At 28.0% G+C, this 21,175-nt stretch overlaps 1 protein-coding gene across 1 annotated transcript in view; it reads right to left on the bottom strand.

Moving 5' to 3' along the window:
* Nucleotides 1-20,959, bottom strand: part of LOC121120042 (uncharacterized) — a 253,879-nt gene extending 232,920 nt beyond the window's left edge. Inside the window, exon 1 of the mRNA XM_071889514.1 lies at nucleotides 20,588-20,959. Within this exon, the coding sequence (XP_071745615.1) occupies nucleotides 20,588-20,604 (17 nt within the window). The 5' untranslated portion in view covers nucleotides 20,605-20,959. The remainder of the gene's footprint in view (nucleotides 1-20,587) is intronic.
* Between the last annotated feature and the right edge of the window lie 216 nt (nucleotides 20,960-21,175).

Raw genomic sequence — 21,175 nt, 5'->3', positions numbered from 1 at the left:
TATGAGCAGTAATTAGCTAATATTTTAGACAATACGGTGAAAAAAAAAATTAAGAAACACAGTTCCTCCCCCCCAAGAAAAAAAAATATATACAATTTAATCCTGTGGACGCCCTTAATTAGACTTTTGTTAGACTGAGATTAAAATTATTGATCGTCATTGCTTTAAGTCTTTTCTTTATATTCACTAAATACTGAATGTAATTTGTATGTATTTCCATCATCTCACAACTGCTTGAAGCTAATCTAATAAAACGTTATGACAGGTAAGCTTCACTCCTCCACAAAATTATAGCAATAGATCATATTTTATACAATTCTACCCATAGACATGGCTGACAAGAATGTGGCTCTCATATACGGCCTTTTTGGACTCATTTTCCTATTCTGAACATGAATTTGTTCCAGATTGAATCGTTGATAGAAAAAATAAATAATAAGACGAGCAAGTTTAATTCTAGATAGGACTTCACAACACTGATCTCCCCCAAGTATACCTCCCCCAATGAATACACCTGGAAAAAGTCATCCATACCTACGATATATTTAAAATTATGTATAGAAGTTTTCTTTTTTTATCGAATAAAAATTATTTTCACAAGCCGAATGTAACAAAAAGTAAACAAAATGGTGGATTTCTTTATTTTTTTATCAACATGTGCAAATATATACATTTAGTTTCCCTATTTTTATGCTATACGTTAATATCCATTATATTTTGGCATATTATTTATTTATGTATGAAATAGGCTTTTGAATTTTTATTTTAAATATAAATATTGGAATATGTTCGAGAGTCTGTCATCTTGTTTTTTTTGTTTTTTGGTTATTTGCAAAGTCCAGATGTGGCATATGTTTATAGAAGACTATAATTAGGGTGTTGACCCACATTTAGTGAACATTAAATAGTGAACTATTTTTAGGTGTCATTATTTTAGGGGAATTTTTGATAAATTTGAAACTGGGAAGTTAGAAGGCAAGGCTACAATAAATTTAAAAAAATATTAATTATATCTGGCCTAATGACTGTAAATTATATATATTAAAAATTACAGTTATAAGCCCTTATTTGAAAAATTGAAAAAGTAACATCTATAAGATTTTATAAGTTTTCATGAACAAAGAGATTGTTACTTCCTAATTTCGTGCTACTGCAAAAGAGAAAGGAAAAACAAATCAAAAGAGGCTTGATTAATTGTCATTAAGGGTAGGGGCCCGTAAAGTAACATAACTTCCTTTATTACCTCATGGTAATCAAGCTGTAGAAATAGTAACTGGACAGGAGTTGTCGAGAGAATATATTTTTTTCGAAAGTACAGATAGCCACTATCATGTATCATTTAGTAGTTTTGAGGAACATACGTTTGGCGTCAAAAATATATATTTATTGCCAAAAAATAGTTTGACATAATATTTTATTAGTTTAAACTAATTGCAAATTAGCTCTCGAGTTTTTATAACAATCAAATAGTTGTTTCAATTTGTGATTGACAAAATCGATTTTTTCAATTTTTTTCATAACTTGAAATTGGCCAATTCTTTAAATACAAATAACACTACGGATAACGATGAGAAAATTGGTACTATAAGACCCGGTGTTATTCAAAATTTAGTTGGTGCCGTTTGTTCAAATCGGGTAAATGGAACCGGATTTATGCAGGAAAACCTAAAATAAATAAGATATTTTCCTAATAACTAACTACAAATTACTTTATTGATAAATTATTCACAATTTATTGCTCACAGATGCCTTGGCACCCTAAAAATAACATTCATATAATGAAATTATTGGAAGAGAGATCCATTTATTAGCACAAGGACACAACAGTTGGTCAGTTTTTTTATTATTCTTATAAATTGATATTTATATTTTTCCTTTTTGAAGGAGATGCCCTCATTCTGACCTAAAAAAAGCAATTATCACTCTACTGCCTTTATTCTTGATATGTGTTTATAACATCTATACATGAAATAGAAGAAAAAACTGGGTTTTTTTTCTAAAATTAAATGTTAATCAATCGACTTTATATTTTTCTCTTTTATTACATTATTAAAAAAATATGTTGAGTCAGATATCTTGACTAGATAGAAAAAGTGGAATAAAAGAGTTATTGACTTCGTGCATGCTGACATAAATAAATATATAGAATTGAAAGTTGTGTCAATTTGTAGCATTTGGGGTTGTTTTTTTCATTATTATTTATGATTTTTTTTATTTACATAGATTTATATATATATATAAACCATTGACTTATCTGGACTCTCAAGTATTATATAAATAATACTTATATATATTCCACAATTTTTATTATACATTAATCGAGTGCCTATGAAAGGCACTCAAGATTTCAATATGCTGTATTGTATTTATATGTTATGTATATTGAAACAATATTATTTTTTTAATGTTCCGTTAATTGGTCATATGGACAAATATGTGAACATTTAGTACTAAGCATTTTTTGCGTACAAGTGTTATTGTTTTTGGTAACTTTCATGGTGTGTGTGTTTTGTTTTTTTCAAAAACCTATCTAAGTGTGTGCTCCTGAGTAACGGAGAGTAATGTTGAGTATTTGTTGGGAAGTTATAAGTGTGAGTCCCAGTTATAATCAGAGTACACTTGAGGATCGAAAACATAGTCATTCCTGACTATGACCTTGCTTCTTATAAAGTGGGATTTGTGTTTATTTTCTTCATTACATAGCTAATTGCAATTAATCTAATTAATAAAAGGTTAAGCTGCTCCCCCCAAACATTTTTTTAAATTGTTGGGGAAATATAATAGGTGAAGTTAATTGTTCTCAGTGTTTTTTCGCTTCATTTTTATACTAAAATTAATATTATTAGGATTATTCGATTTAAATGGTTCCAAACGGTTTTCTGACTAATTTGTAGTTCCTGGGTATTTTGTATAAGTGCTCACATGTCCATTCAACTCGATGATTTCCATTATTTTATCGACATTTTTGAAGTCCATATTACCAGAACAGAATTGTTGGAAAAACTGCATTGCTAAAGCATTCCATACTGTAAAAAGTATTTTCTCTCGGCTGTGCTGTCAACTGAGAAATGATATCGGCTATAATTTCTAAAATAGCTTCAAAACATAACAGAAATAATATAGTTTCTTTGTCAAAGTAATTCCAAGTACTGCTGGATCAATCTTTGCCGTAATTTCCTCATCAGATTTTTTTTTATTGTTCCAATCTTTTTTTACTATTCTATGGTCCTAAAAAAGCGATTAGTCGTCCTTTATTCCTGAAGTCCTAGCTATTGTTTTTATTTTTTTCACTCATAGCTAGGACTGAAGAAAATAAAATAAAGAAAATATTGAATAATGACTATACGTTCTAGCCACACACTTTCTAATGTAAACTTCAGATATATTGTTTTTTTGAAAAAGGTTATACTGAACAGATGGAATAACTTAGTCAATGTTATAATAACATTAGACATAACTATTTGATTTTAACTGTTGTCTTTACGATAGAAGACTAATACGGACTAGGTCCTAGGACTGCCAAATTTTATTAGGAGCGGCCTGATGGAGCTGCAGTCTTTTTGGACCGATTCAACACTACTTTCAAGCAGTTATGCGAAAACAAAAAGTGTTGCAACTGTTTTGCTGTTTCAAAGAGCAGCTTTCTTTCTCAATATGTTGGCAAAATATTGCTATGGAGAAGAAACATTAAGATAAGACAGGCTTTAGCCCTTTTGGTTCCTTGGAAGACCTGACTACATTTTATGGATCTAAATAAAAGTTATGTTATAACAGTAACTAGCCCCACGTCCCGGTCCTATGTCCTATTTTAAATCAGGTTATTGAAATATTAAATACCCCTCCCCAATGGCCTACCTAAAATTATTACCAATATCTGAATGGGCTGAAAGTAAAAGAAGACGGGGCCATTCTCCTACAAATTACGTGGGAGAGCAAGGCAAATGCCGCCTGTTTATGATAAATGTGTTAGTCCCAGTAATGTCAATTGATGCCATTTTTAGGTCGCCCGTTTTGTTTTTGTTTTAGTTGGCAAACAGAAGAGTTACTTTTCTTTTCCTATGACATTATAATAATTATTCAATTCATGAGAGTGAATTTCTTATTCTACAACATAAAATTATATACAAAACGTGTGTATGTGCTCATAAAAGACGGAGGATTTGTTGCAGAATTATAATTGTAATCCTTGTTTGTTGGACTCAGAGAAGAATTAAGGATTGACGTCGGAGTAATTATTGCCTATTTCCTTCTCTTCCTTGTCACAGATGCTTGTAGGTGATCTAATAAAAAGTCATGGCAGCTAAGCTGCTCTCATGCAAGAACTTTTGGAAGTTGTCAGGGTTCCCATATTGATTTTTTATTTCTATATTTTTACTTGCCCAAAATACACACAATTTTCATCACTAGTTATCACACTTAGCAGTAATAGTTGATATGATTCATCCTTCAATCTACAACTAGATTTTACAATTTTATCCTTCCACGCTTAAAAATAGATGCACTTTTTTTCTTGAGTTATCAATTGTATTAAAACAAAAATAGGACAGTTCATTTCATTTTAGATACAAAACCTGAAAAGAGTTTATTCAAATACCTACTTGTTTTGTTGAAATTTTGCTAAGCCTTAGTATGCAGGGTTTTGTATTTCAATTTAAACGATGGTCGTTCTATTACAAAGCATTAGTAGGTCTTATAGAACCACAATGAATTTGAATAAGAAAAAAAGTGTGATAGATTCGGGCCTGCCAAATATTTAGAATCCTAAATACTTTATGAGTCGTAAAATATTTTATTGTGACAGAAATATGTAAGTAGATCAGGCATGCTTTTTTATAAGAAATCTATAAAATAGATCTTGAATGATCAAGCTGTGTTTTTAGAGAAAAAACACATGAAATAGAAATGGTTGCCTTTTTTGGGGAAAAGTATTTTACATACAAAAGTTGGCAGACGTTTTTTTTTTTTTTTTGCTATCAAAAGACTTGATAAGAAAGACAATATATTCATAATAGTCGTTCATAAAAAAACCATATCAAAGGAACAAAAAATGCTCTCACACAAAATATATGTTAGTAAAAATATATATTAATTTTGTGAAAGAATCATTTCATATTGATTTCAAAAGTAATTTGATATTTTATTCCCCAAAGGCTACAAGAGATGTATCCTTGCTGAAATGAACAAAAGACATCTATACATAAGGAAACATTAATTAAGTTGACCTTTACATTTTTATAGACCTTTATTTAAATACAAATACATTGATAAAGAGTTTTTCTAAGAATATTAAACAGGGTGTACATTTAATTATGTCATACTTTTTTAAATGATTTTTATTAGTTATTATTTATTATTTTTATTATAAATTCAATGATGGTCTTCCTTTCTTTCTTATTACTTTTTTATAGATCTATTAACATCTTATATAATCCAAAACTCAATTATTAATTAGTGACACACCACACAATAGTATAATTAGAGCTTACCAAAGATTATCTCTTCTAATAGATTTTTAATTAAAATCTGAACACTTTGAATCTTAAACTTTAACAAAATATAATTTATTAATTAGCAATAAAAGGACACAAAATTAATACTATAAATAAATGTGTGTCTGAGCTCTCTTAGTTATTAATGTCGCCGCCCTTAGTGGCAATGATGGTTTTCAAGCAGCAGAATGCATGGCACCCGCTGTGGATTTAGTGCTCTGTGATGTTATCCCAGTACTGGCTGACAGTAGCTGTGAGGATATTGGTGTTTGGATGACGCATACTGCAATACTTTCCCTCGGCATGCACCCAAAAGGGGTTGGCTTCAGGGACGTAGGGGATCCAAAAGTGCCAATAAAGTGTTCGAAAGAACTCGAAAGACTCATTCAAAAGAGATTTGTAACGGAAAAGACGGGTTTCTTTCATTTCTGGTGTCAAAAGTACCCTCTACATCCTCAGGGCTCTTTACAACCTTTTGTTTATTGTTCTCTGGACAGTTTGGTCTGAAAACTCAAGTTATTTTGAATGTCAATCAAGAACTTGATGGGATTGGCCTTGGTGGTTTTCTCAAACTCATATGGATCCAATTTAGTCTCTTTAACAGATACTTTCTTCCTCTCCAACGTTTCGGACTTGTTGATGGCGTAGACAGGTGTTCTGGAGACCCCAGCGCCAAGGGATGAGCAAATGGAAATTTGTGGATCATGTTCAAGTGTTATTTTCTCGACTTTGTATTGTTTATTAATTAATTGTATATGCTTTAAAATATTGGACTATGAATTCATTTTTTTTTGTTTATTAGGAAATTGTAAATGCTTTAATATGTTGGAATATGAATTAATTTCAATCACTCAACCTTCCTTAATTTTTGAATTAGTATGTTTTCAGATTTCAATGGGCCACCTGGTATTATTACTAACAATCCAAAAGTTGCGTGAATAACAATTATTTAGTTGTCATTATTCTTCATTAACAAAAAAAAATACATTTTAAATACCTTGACAGATTTTCTAAAAGTTAAAGGCCATTCACAATCATATATTAACACTCTGTGCGTTTATACCAAATTATAAAAATTTGCAAAAAATTAAACATATCCCTCCTGTATATATGAAATATTGAATTGAATAAAACCACGTCTTATGGGAGAAAAGGATTTGTCTCATACTCGTACTTTTAAGTCTAAAGTAAATTTTTGCACTAAAAATGTTCCTTTTTGTCAGGGGGGGAGAGTTCTGCCAAAGCACTTTTACCCTTCATCCTTGCCTAACTCCAACTTCCTAAATTACAGTATATGGCCACATATACAGGGTATAGGCTAATCATAATAAAATTTGAGTTGTCTCAAGGAAAGAAAAAGAAAAAAACTTGAGCTAAGCTATATTATTAGTGTATGTTCTTCATTTCGAGGTCATTCAAATCAAGGGAAGGACATTGTAGGCATGTGCCTCAGGCTCAGCTCTTAATTGGGCCCCACTTTAGTGTTTGTGAAAGAGAACAGATCACTGATTAGTTTTGAGTTTATTTTTATTGATTCCATAAAAATCACCTGTTTGAAGAGGCCGTAATTTAACATCAAAAAGCCAATTACAACCGCATACAGCCAAGAAGAACCAAAAATTCGGCAGCAACAATCATGCTAGTTTTGGGTTCCTACTCTGTACACTGAGAGGAAATTTAAATAAAAAAGAATTGATCTTTTGTAAAAAAAAAATAAGAAATTCTAAGAAACCCCTCATTCAAAAATATATTCACTTAATTTATTCAAACGGAGCATTGTAATAAAAAATAGTAACTTTATGAAAAAAAAAAAAAAAGGTTCTATAAATAGAAATGAAATTATTTTTTTTCCTATTTTTTTTTTTAAATGGCCTGTATATTTATTTTTGTCCCATACCCACTCACACTAAAACTTGCCCTGGTGAAACCGTGCCCAAAGGGCTTCATATTGAAAAAAAAATGATAATTTTATATTGTTTTATAGATATGTCAAAATATCAAGAGTCGTGCAAAACATGTTTGAAGAATATGTAGAAAAATAGTTCATTAACTATTATATATTAGAATTAAATTATTACCCTGCATGTTGTAGTTTTTGTTAAAATAATACATACACGTCAGTAAAATGAAAAACATTCCAAGGACACATGCGCTCTGTATTTCAGTTTATTTATGAATAAACGCAAGTTATAGCAAATGCATGCAAATTGATAAATTGGAAAAAAACATGTCACGTGATAAGGTAAAGCAAATTCGGTCAGATTGACAAATTGTATTCATAATTTAGAACAGTGATTATATCTCACCTTTGATAAATGTCTGACTATAACTTTTTTTTGGTTATGAAAGAGCCTCAAGAAACACCTTCATGATGGCAAATATTTATATTTCTTCTAATGAAAAATTAATATTAATTTTTCATCAGTTTTAATTTAATTTGCATTTAAGTCTTTCTTCATATACTCGAACCGTTTATTTTTAATCTTTTTTTAGAGCTTAATTGTATTTACTTTCCTATATTAAATAATATGTGTCTTCTAAGTTTGGAAAGCCATACCAAATATTTCATATCGTAAAGAAAGAGTCTCTTTATTTTTGTTTCTTTTTTCAAAAAGCTATGAATACTAAAACTTTTTCTACATTGCTGATAATTTAGTCTGGGTTAGGGTTGTAGATTTGAGCCGTAATGTTTGTTATAAAAGTAATCTTAATCATTAAATAAACTCACTTACAATCCATTAAGTAAATTTATGTACAAACTTTTGAAAGATAGAAAAATGATTGGTATATTTTCCTTTAAAGCAATTTTTTTTATCTAACTTTCATATCCTAATCTGCATTATATATCTTTTAACCTTTCATTCGAAATGTCAGCTTTGTCAGTCTCACTAACTGACGTGTTGAACTTTTCATTTAATACTTGAAATATACACTACTAAACAAGATAATATTTTAGTTGGGCAACACAACTTTTATTAAAGGAACTAAACAGTCAGCACAAAAATTCAAACAATACAAGGGCACAGTTTATGATTTCTTTCAAAGTTTTTTGTATATAGATTTTTGAGCTACCAAAATAAAATATTATTTAGCACAACTTTTTGAAAAGAATGATATAGCTTAATCTGAGGGTAATCATTAATAGAGCGGAAATATGAAAAAAATGCAAGTGTTGTGCTATATAAAAGAGAAACCAAAAAAAGGCATGAGGCGAAAGAAGTAATGATAACGGCTTTAGATACTAAAAAACACAGTACAAGTTGCCAACTACAACAAAGCTTACACACTAAAAAATATGTATGATTTAAAACCCCATCTATTTAGGTAGTTTTTTTGTAAAGACCCTTATAGTTCAAATACTAGAAAAAATGAACTGTTTGTGCGTGTGCTGTTTTAGATGTTGTTAACTACTAAAAAATTTATTTGCAATTAGATTCATAGAATTGGCAATTCTAGTTTAATTTTATCTTTCAAGAAAAAAGCTTGACATTTAGTTATGAATATCCTAGTTAGAGAAGTAAAAAGTTCGAAATCGTACAAAGTATCATTTTAAAATAGGTTAAATATGTTGATAATCTGCAAAATATATGTGTTTTTTTTAATTTGTTCCTCCTTATTTTGAAAAAAAAAAATATATATATATCGTAGTTAAGTAAGAGATTTATGTCGCAAATATGTCGTCTCTTAAAGTTTTAAATGCTTAATGGTTTTTTGTTTTACATTATCTAAGGTTTGATATTTATACTCATTGGGATTTGAACCCTTTTCCCTTCTCTAATACCAACACGAAACAAAAGTTATTTGTCTAACTACTAGTTTTTTTAAGCTATCTTTATTTCAAATTCAAGCAAGAAATATAGAAAACCAATACATACCTCATTAAATGCTTCGGTTCAAGATATAGCAAAAGGTTTGGAGAACCGTTTATTCGATTATTCTCAATTTTTGATGAAATATGAATAGTTACTAAGACTTTGTCTCTAGATAATGTGTATATGAAGACTGGGGAAGATAAAATTTTAATTTTTGTAAGGCATCCGGACAAACGTCTAGACATTTCTCATATTTTAAAGTTTGAAATCAGTCAAAGGGTGTTTTTAATTTGAATTTTAAAATTTTAATAAAAATTCTGAAGGTTTACATAGTTTTATATTGGCCCTAATCAAAAAGAAATTAATTTATGTTTCGACAAAAGTTCAGTGCATCTCATACGAATTCAAATCTACAAGAACGTCATTCACTGATAATTATGTCCATCTTATTGATAGATGTATAAAAATATTTTTATAGGAATGTGGTTTTTTTATCTTTTATTCTTTGTAATTCTAATGTAGTTTTACTTGGGTCAAAAAAACTATTACTTTTCACTAAAAACTTAATGAATTTGTAATTATTCACTTTAACAACTATAAAAATAATTAAAAAGATTTGATTTGAAGTACATGTAAATAGGCGCTCATATTACAAAATTTATATATATGAATAATAACACGGGTCTAAATGAGTAAAAAAATTAGATATTATGCTTATAAAAAGTTTTTTTTTTTAAAGACGGAATATGCGAATAAAAGGAATTCATAGAAAAAATTATAGATTGTGGCAATTTTTTGCTATATTAAAAATACTTTTGTTGCAGTCACAAAGGTCTTTTTTAAGGTAGAATAACTTTGTAGATCAAAAATATGTAGAACTTTTTGATTTATGTATATACTAGAAATGTTAAAACAACATCTTTTCTTGAACGAATATTAAGAAACTAAAATTAGTTAAACAACTTGAACTTTTTAGAAGCCTTTTAGGAATTTCACTTATAGTTGTGAAAGTAATTGACTCGTTTATTACGAATGTATAAACATTTTTTTCATATCAAGTCTGCTTTCGAGAATTTTCGATGTGACTTTTTTTAAGAAGTTTAAGCCTTTGTATAAGTTTACCCCAACTTTTGAGGTAGCAAAAAATTAGTATCCTCCTTAAAGTTAATTTATACATTGCAAAATTTAATGCGCTTATATTTTATATGTAATAATTTAACTCTGAATGGCAGCCTAAAAAGTGAGTTTTTTCAAAGTTGTTATCATTTATATTTTATTCTTGGGGAAGGAACATCTAAGTATAAAGAAATAACTAGTAGGTTTGTGCTCATGAATGAATTACAAAAAATGAAACTAAGGATTTGTTGGAGATTTATGTGTGTAATTCTTGGTTGGACTCCAAGTGGAAATAAGTTTATTTGAGCAATGAATCATTCAGGTTTCACTTGCGAAATAGTATTTGGTTATAAGAGTTAAAGTTTATAAAAAGTGTACAAAATTCAAAACAATACCCTCAAAAACCAGATATGATTCGGAAAAAAAATGACAAATATGTATGTAATTTGCCAAAAACTACTAGAATCAAATAAGGAATTTTAAATATTTTCTGCTGCCTCGTGCAATCGTGTTACTATTTATATATACACAAATTTAAGAGAGATTGGTACTTTATAATTGTACCATCTGAATTGAAACAAGGTATACCCATGTATAAAATTGTAAATTCCAAACATTTTTTAGCTGGCGATTTTTGATGTTGTTGGCATTTTAGTGTTTTATTTATATTTTAAAAAGTCGTGATCATTATTATTTCATCCTTGTACAGAAAGCATCTTATTATAAATTAATAACTAGTTTGTGTGTGCTTATGGAAGACGGAGAGTAACATGAGAAGTTGAAGTTAGGAAACTGATAAATGTTAATTTAAAGCATTTATGATCAAATGATTTGTTGGACCAATTTTACTCATATCATGTACAATTAGTTGAGTTGCAAAAATAAAACCCCAAAATGAATGCAGGATTTGTTTTAGTTAGTTGAAGAAATAGTTATCTATTATCCTTATTCTTTCCTTCTTGAGGAGAGAACATTCAAGTTTTAAGTATGTATGTTCGTCATGAAAAGAGAGAGAAAAACACATTTGGAATCAAATTAGAATTGAAGATCGAACAGGGAGTAATTCCTGTATATTTCCTTCCTTGATATGGAGTGGGCTTGTTTTTATTTCCTTCATATCAGAGCTGCTAGCTGTTATTTTCATTAAACGGCGTTACAGCAAAGCTGCTCTTCTTTAAAACATGCTTATTGTTGGCTTCTTTTTTTTTTTCATTTAAAAAATGCTTATGATTTACAAACATTCAAGATGTGCACAAATAATGACATATATGAGTTGATGGTATAACTTCCATACATATAAAATTATTCACTTTTCTTTTTTGGGGTTGACAAGAAAATAAAAACTTTAAATTGAAAGATATATTTTTACTTTTCAATCTATTTTACATCTGTATGTATATAATTTCAATTACACAGGAGGGAAAGCGAAAAAAAGTGTACTGAGAGTACTTCAAAGGAAAAAGTTGGAAAAATAATATCCAAAAAAAGGTTGTTTTTTTTCTTATTTGTGAAATAAATAAATATGTATTCATCAACATACATAAGAGGCATGTCAATAGAAAACAAAGCTTAGAATATTTTCTCAAAAAATAGCATTGGTAAAAGTTTAACTTTTTACAATATTTTATATTTTAAAATTATGGTTATCCAAAGGGATACTTACTTGAGGAGCGTAAGATATATTTACTGGGATTATAATTCATAATATAGTACCTGTGCCAAGGCTGCAGAATCAGCACATAAAATGTCTGATTCTGACTTCAGGTTTTTGAGAGTCACTGACTCCGACTCCACAAAAAATTTCAAAAATACAATTTGATATATAATCCTTTCCGTAGAATTAAATTTTTCGAATAAAAAATTCAAAAACCCATGGCTATTCTCTAAAAATTAAATTTTTTGGAAAAAAAATTCAAAAATTAAATTTGTAAAATAAATTCAAATATTAGTTAATTGGAAAAAAATTCCATAAATTAAATATTTTAGGAATTTGTTTAGATTGATTAAATTTGAAATATTAAATTTTTTGAAAAAAATTCAAACATTAAATTTAAAAAAAAGACATTAATATAATGAATTTTCTTGTGAAAAGCAAAAGTTCCTTAATTTTGGGGAGGAATATTTTTTTTCATAAATATATAAACACCGGTAATAAATAAAAATGGGAATTGTAAATTAAAAATTATTTCCTAATACCGATCCTGATTCCATAAAAAAGACCCGAGTCTCTTATTCCCAATTCCGATTTATCATCCTATTACTAATATCTATATAATGTTGGGCAAAAAAGGTATATGATATTAGTAAATTTGTCATTCACTTGATTTTTTCAAGATTGCCTTTGTGTTGACGCACCACATATGTACATATCAACAACTACTTATAAAAAAAACTTCCCATCAAAAAAAATCAATTTTGCTACCAATGAAGTTGCCCAGAAACATAATATTACGCAAAAAATATAAAAAAAATATCAACACTTTGCAAAAAAAATTTTTACTTGTGTATACAAACAGAAAAAAAAATATAAATACATATTGCAACATATGCTTTCGAGCTATTTATTTTAATAAAAACTTGGCAAACTCTTTATTTTTGATGAATTTGACAAGAATATTAATGTAATAACAAACAAATAAATACCCTTTGGTAATTTATAAGGGCCATATGTAACCCTTTCAAATTATAGTATATTTTAGGGGAGTTTGTCTCCAATACTTTTTTCGAATTTTGATTGTATTGCCACAATAAGTGACTACATTCAAACTCAAATGGATGTTTTCCCCTGCTGATCTTTCCAAGTATATTTTCTTGGCTGCAGTTTGACTAGATAGGGACAGTTGGACATTTTATGTCATTTTTAGGTAACTCCATGTCACATCTCGATCAAAGGATGAAGAGCGGAAAAAGATTTTATTTACATAATTAATATTAACATAAAGCATTATTATATAATTTGCATAAAATCTTTTCGATAAGCATTCCTATGAAAATAATAATAAAATCAATAAATGGTCACTATACCAGGATCATCAAATTTTTATATGTAGAGTTATTATCAGAATGATTATTGCAAAATAACAAACTTTTTTTTGTCATTACCAGAATGTCTTATTCAGACCTAAGTCAAATTGTTTTTAAAATGCCAACATAATTTTTTTTTTAAATATTCATCTGATAGGTTGTCCTTTATTAACTACTGTGTACTTAATCTAACCCGATACACGTACCATTCCTCAGATAAAATGTTTTATTTCTCAAATATATAATTAAATTGCCTTGTTTTCAAATTTTGACTGAGATGCGCTAACTGAAAATGGGGGCATAATACAAGGAATCTCAACTGAAGCTGTTTGAGCCCTAGTGCTCTTCTGTACATTGTCAATGGCTGTTTTTTTTTTGTTTTTTTTTGTATAATTAATAAATAAGTGTTAGGCATGAAAATGGGCTACGCAGGATACTAAAAAACTATTATTATTCATATTATTAAATATTTTGCTAATATTATTTCCTCAACAATGGACGACTTTTCTTCACTAAATTTAATCAAAATTCGAAAAAGTTGAAAAAAAATATCCATCCTAATATACATATATTTTATGTAAAATCTAAGAAAATATAAAAAAATTGCCCTATTTGCATAAAATCTTCATTAAAGCTATCAAGAGATTATTCATTTTCTCTCTTTTAACATACCTAGACAGGTATATATGATAATTCATACATTTTTGCAAGTTATATGTATAAAAGCCCATTGAATATAATTTTTTTGTAATAAAAATAAATAAATATTAAAATGCCGCCCTTAATGTTATGAATAGTGGTATTTACATAAAATATGTATACATTATGTAATGAAAATCGTTTGAATAAAAATATACATAGTTTATTGTAAAAAGGCTACTTAGTGAAAAAAGTATAAACATAAAAGATATGTGAAAATTGTCAAAATCTTCACAAGCGTAAATTTAAAGAAAGCATTTATTATTTAAAGCATTGAAACAAAGTGGCGAAACGGGCCAGTTAGCTTGAGTTGATTCCTTGTCTGATTGGTATCATTTTTCTCTCATAATATGTCTCTTTTTATAATACTACAGACCGACATGGGCTTGAAATCCACAAAAATGTTAGCAAAACAGTTGTTTATCCTTAAAAACCTATATTAAAAATTTTAGCAGAATCCATCGATTGGTTTGGCTGTGATTTTTGAACACACAGACATTCACATTTAATATTTAAAAGATATAATATTGGTTTTTTTTAAATTTGGTAAACAGAAAGTGTTTATATTTTTGTTTCGTTTTGGTCTGGAAATCGTACACCAGTTTGAGACTTAATTTCATATATTTGTGAGGTAACAACGTCTTGATATCTTCCAAACACAAGCTGATATGATTGAATGTTTTTGTATCTTTTTTTATATAAGCAAATTACATTTAAAAAACAGTAAAACTGTGTCACTCTTTAGTTAGTTTCTTTGATTTCGAACAGAATAGGAGTAAAAGATGTTCTTATAACCTACTAACAGCGAGTCTTATTAATAAGTCATTTATTTCCAATTTTTATTTTGTTTTGTTCATGATTATGTTTTTGCTTATTGTTGATGACCTTTCAAAATATTTTACTACTGTACTTAGTTATACATTTAAGTGAGGAGGGTATAATGTTGAAAGGACTTGTTTTTACAAATCTAGTTGTTAAGTGTATTGGGAGTTTAACTATAAAAGTATATTATTAAGTATTTTATTCTTCTTTATTAAATATAAGTTTAATTGTTTAGTTTATTAATTTATTCTTACCAATTAATAATATTATTTTTTGTTATCTACTGACTAATGATGTACCCTTGTAGGGGTCAGCTCAATAATTGGGGGGAGGGGGATTATGTTTAGCAAATACGCTTCGCTTTTAAATAGTAATATTGTCAAATACTTGTGGTAAAAGATACACAATATTATCTGAGGGACTTTGATTTTTCTTTAAAAGTTTGTTCAATGAGCTCAGTTAGTTCTTTTTAAGGGAGCCAAAAACTGCAACCACACCGAAAACAATCGGAAAAATGTATTATATTGTGTTGAACAATGGACGAGTAATAAAGCTATGGTTGTAGGTAGATCGGAAGAAATATGTAAAATATGCTTTACGAAGAATTAGGGATGCAAATGGTCTGTGCAAAATAAGTCCCGTATTTGCTGCATGCTGATCAAAAGTAAATTCACAAACGGATCTCTCAACAGTCATAGTACTGATTCATCAGAGATCCCTTCTAATTTGTTGTGGCGATTTTTCACCATGGATGACAAATGGCATCAAGAGAGATTATGCATAAAATTATAATAATTTTTTACTTTAGTCGCAGTCTTTCATTATCAGCCCCACAACTTTTTACCTTACTCTTATTTAAGTAAACCCTGTTTAGGCATACATACTTTTTATAAAGATAATTATGTTTATAAAAAAGAAAGTAACTGAGAAAAAATAAGAAAAAGATACACAGGCTCATAAGAGTATACCGCTGTTGTCTTTAGTGAGTGATTATGAAGTGATATGCTACTTATAGTATGATCTGTTACATTTACATATGTCCCTTTTTTTCTTATATGAGTGCATAAGTTAAACATGGATTTCAGAAAGCAGTTGATATATAATCTATGTACATATACATTTCAGCCAGACTTTTTTCTTTACCAAATATTTTTAGACTATGTCTTTTGACAAAAATAAAAATAAAATATTTATAAAAGAGAAGGGATCAGCTAAAGATGATATAATATATGGATATATTTATATATACATATATATTTATTTTTTTAAGAGATAGGGATTAAAACAATGATTCGATAATCTCTTTTGCATCCTTTTTTTCTCAAGACTCACTGATTGTATTAATGCCATGAGAGATAAGGTGTAGATATGCAAATCCTTTGTTTTTCGTTGAACTCTCATAAAGTTTTTTATATATGTAAAAACACTCATATATTTCGAAAGTGCTTTCTAAGTTTTGATGGTGTTTGATGTGTAACGATTATAATACCCCACACATCCTCCATAAAAAATACCCGAAAACACATTTCTAACATAACTAGGGTTTTGATAGTATTAGATATAATCCATCAAAATCAAGTGAACACTTTTTACATTACGGAGAATATTAAAACTTTCAAGTTTAAGTATTTGAAGAAACGAGCTAGTTGTTAGCCAAAATACGACTTTGCTTTTACTACTACATATTTAAAAGTTGAAAAGAAAACAAATATCCCAGTATTGATAATTTGAGAAAAATGAGCAAAGATTTTTCTGTTCAAATATCTTTGTATTTTAAAATTTAATAGAGATAATATCATAGTAAATCTCAACTAATGTATTTTAATCAAAATTCATAAATTTTAAATATTGAAAATTTAGTTTTACAAGAATTTGGTAGGTTGGATTCCATCTATGTACAGAAACAATAAAAAGTAGATATTAAATATTCCCTTAGACGTAAGATGTATATGATCTTTATATATTTCTCGTATATAATCTTTATGTCTGTGTCCCACCAACATGAGTTTCTCAGCTGTCAATTTGTTTAATTTTCATCCCCTATTAATACTCTGAATTGATTGAATTTGATCTTGTGAAGCTGTGAACAATTATTTACAATTAGATGAAGAATAATTAAGCCTAATATATTAGTCTCGTAATCATTAAGATAATAGTGAAGTTTTTTCAGCCGTCAATATTTCTACTTTTTATCACTTTATTTGTATTCTGTATATTTATTGGTTTAACTTTAGTGAGTTCTTGTTAAGTTGTAAATAAATTCCTAGCATTAAATAAAAGTTATTTAAAAATTGTAAGGAATTGGTTAACTACCAACTCATTTATGACTGTGAAAAAGTCATTTTAAAAGAAAGGTGGAGACATAAAATACCAATGTCGACAAAGTCGAATATTTTAAAAAATCTGTACGTTTTAATAATTGATTTATTTGTCTAAAAAAATTAGAAATGCTGTTATAAAATTTTACTTGAACTAATGATTAGCATTTCATTTTTTTTAATTTTCAAAATAAGTATTTTTGTATAAGAGAAATTTATTTTAGCTTATTTATAATAGACATAAAAGTACTCAAATGACCATAAATTGTTTACTTATAAATTATACAGATTTGTATGAAAAGAATAAATTTATCGTCAAAAACAGAGCTCATTCTTTTCACTTTCTAGTATATCCACCTCAAAAGCATTCAATGTAAATATGTAAAACAAAAGAGATTTTAAAAATGACCTCAGTCTATTTTTTCACTAAAATATTTATGGAGTAGAATTATCAACTTGTACAACTATTGTGTACAATTTAATTTGCCTTAACTGATGTTTTCATATTATTTCACTCTAGAAGCCGTTTTCAAAAAATTTCGTTTATATGGAATGGAACACTGGTTTCGTGTGAATGGAAGCAAAAAAACATTAAATAATTTGCTCTTTGCTCCGGAAAAGTTTAGATTTTGACAGCTTTGTAGTGTAACTCATAATAAAAGTTGTCAATTCTAAGCAATTTCACTATAAAGAAAAAAATAACAAGATAACCCTTACAATTTGACAAAGGTTTGAGAGTGAGCAGCTTAGCTGTCATAACTTTTCATTATATCCGCTATTAGCAGTCGTGAGAGAAAGGAAATAAACACAAATCCCATTCCGGATATACTGCAATGTCTATACCACTTCTACCCTAAGTACATCAAGGACTGACACTTATATATAAACGCAATTGTAGTTACTTCATACTTAGATGTTTATTCACTAAGGATTAAGGAATATTGACAACAAAAGCTTTGGAAAATATAAAACACTGTTCAGATTACCAATTTTAAAAAAATCGAGCACTTATAACAGCTATTATCCTACAAATCACTAGATTGTTGGTTTTTTATTCAACTTTTGGATGGATTGATTAAAATTTGTGTCAGTGATATCAGAAGAAATATAAAAGAAAATTATTAGAAGGTGTCACGCCTTCAAAACCCCTTCTTTTTTTTAAGATAAGAGTAGAAAGGATGGGTCATTGGGGATCCTATTATCATCATTACACATTATGACTCTTCTCCATCATTGAAATGACTCAATTTGCATATTAGTGAGAAGCCAAAGAAGAATGTAAACAGAGTCATAGTCTATGAGAGCAAACGAAGGGGAAAAGAGGTCTCTGATAATATGTACATATTTTTCTGTTGAGAGGGTTTGTTGAATATGAAATTCGATATTTTCTAATCAAGGGGTTCAAAAGGGGGAAAAAGATTCCTCATAGAGGAAAAAGGACTCAAATTTATTTGTCATTTAAGGATGTACATATAATTTTTTCCCTTCTGCACATAAACAATATCTGCTGAAAGCAATCAAAAAACTGACTTGGGTAAACTTGACGCATCTTAGAGCATTACAGACTTGGTTAAGGCCCTTATAATTTATAAAATTTGATTTTCTGGACCTAAATTGTCCATTTATAAGCCAATTGATCCGTAATTTACGATTTCCTTCTTCTAACAAAGATACATTTAATAAATCAGAGAAATCTCATCTAATTAAGCACATCTTAGGGGGTTTAAGTTACCAAAAACAAGGTGCACAATATTATTTTACTTATTGATCAAATAATAAATATTATTTTTAACTCATAATATAATTTTTGGAACGATACAAGAGGTTTAAAAATGACAAATCAGGAGTTAAAAATTCTTTTTTTAACTCAAAGAATTAGCCAATATTTTGAGAAAACAATTTAGAGTGTCTTTTTATTCTCAGCATATATAAAAAAATAGGGTTTAATTTCTATTTTATTAATGTCCGATGAGGCAAAACATATTTCTTTATAAGAACTTTAAGTTTTTGAAAGTAAATGGCAGTTACAAATACTTTAAAATATATTGGGTGTCATGGTCAAAAATATTCAATAAGGGTATGTAACTTTTATAAATGGTTGCATTAAACAAACTTGGGTTTTCAATAGTTCAATAATTAAATAATTTTATTTCAATTTTTAAAAAAAAATTGTTAAATTTGTTTATATTTATTTAAAAATGGTACTTTTTTGTTTGTTATAAAACATCAGTAATAATCTTCCTCTTCCACCAATTACAAATTAATCTTAACTTATGTATAACAAGCCAATTTAATCAAATCCCCTCTAAGGTCGCGCCCAATTTATACACATTGTCAAAGGACAGATCATAAGAAAAAAAATGTAGAATAAATTGCTTTAAAAAAAAAACATATTTCATGTTATGATAAGGTAAGCTTTCACCAAACCTTTGGAATTTTTTTAAATCACTTTTAAAATAATTAATTTTTTTTGTCATCATTTACCTATTTTTAAAGGATTTTTATTTAAAGTCAGTTCTTTAATATGTTTGCATATTTTAGAAATTCAATTAATTTGTAAATCTAACGTTCTATGCAAATATATTTTTTTATTAATCAAACAAAGTATTAAGTCAACCATAATTAGAAAATTATATACATATATATATTGTTTATAATGAAGTTTTTCTACGCTGTGTGTATCTAAAAAGTATATATTTATATGGAAAACTTGCAAAACAAATAGTATTAACATTTTTCTTGTAACTTTTCGTTATCGACATATTCCAATTATTGTAAGCAAACATTGACGATATGCTTAACCATATATTAATATTTTTACGGAGGATTTTTCAGCTACTGAATGAAAAAATGATGGAGACATCAAACTTGTAAATATTTTATATATTAAATACCTATACAAACCCATCATATGTTTAACTCCTTAAGGAAAATGTATGAAGTTTATATTTTTTAAGTTTGTTTTTTGGTATTTTGTAAAAGAAAAATATGCATTTTTGAAACAGACCTGGGAATGATATGTGTTCTCTTGCATGTTGATAATACTTAAAGCAACATAATAAGTATAATGTAACAAAGTGACAGCTGAAAAAGTACTTTGTTTTGAAAACATTTTACTTCTTTTTTAAATATCAGTATTTTTTTTTTTTTTTTTTTTTTTTGACAGATGAAGTTTTTTCCAACTTTTATATTTGAATTGTGTCATTTCTTTAAAGAACAAACTCAATGTACTATTATAATTATATCAAACATAAATATATTTATTCAACAGGTTACTATTCATAGACTTAAAAAATCCTTCACTTACCTCAAATCTCCAGACATTTTCCCACAATTATATATAAAAAAATTATTTTCAAATAGTAATTTTAAGTATAAAACATCTTGTGGAATAAATAAATATTTTTTTAATATAAAATATAACTTGGACTTATAGCTGTAGCATCACTCTCTGGGTAGATTCAATGTACTAATACTGCTTTATCAATAAAGGCTTGATAAACGCATAGAATGTAACACTATAACTAATAATATAATTTGTGTATTTTTACGGTAATTTCACATTGACGAAATGTAATGAATGATGTTTTATTCAAAATACTTTTAATGGAATCAACAACACACACCATGTACGGGAACGAATCAACTGTTACTGAAACGTGTGAGTGTAATTTTTTTCTTCTTCTTGTTAGTGAAAATTTTTTCCCTTCAACTTGCACTAAAGGGGGGATTCAATCTTTCTCTCTCTCTATTTTCCCCCTCTTTCGTTTTATTCTCTTCCTCTCTATTTTTCACATAAAATTATAGAGCGCCCTAACACGTAAAAAACATGTACAAAGAAGATCAAAAAACATTTTATTATAAGATGAAGAGAAGAGGCCTCTTACAACAATAT

The sequence above is a fragment of the Lepeophtheirus salmonis genome, chromosome 6 (genome assembly GCF_016086655.4).
Source record: "Lepeophtheirus salmonis chromosome 6, UVic_Lsal_1.4, whole genome shotgun sequence".
NCBI classification, from domain to species: Eukaryota; Metazoa; Arthropoda; class Copepoda; order Siphonostomatoida; family Caligidae; genus Lepeophtheirus; species Lepeophtheirus salmonis.
Note: the sequence above shows the minus strand (reverse complement) of the source record. Positions and strands in the feature narration are given on the sequence as shown.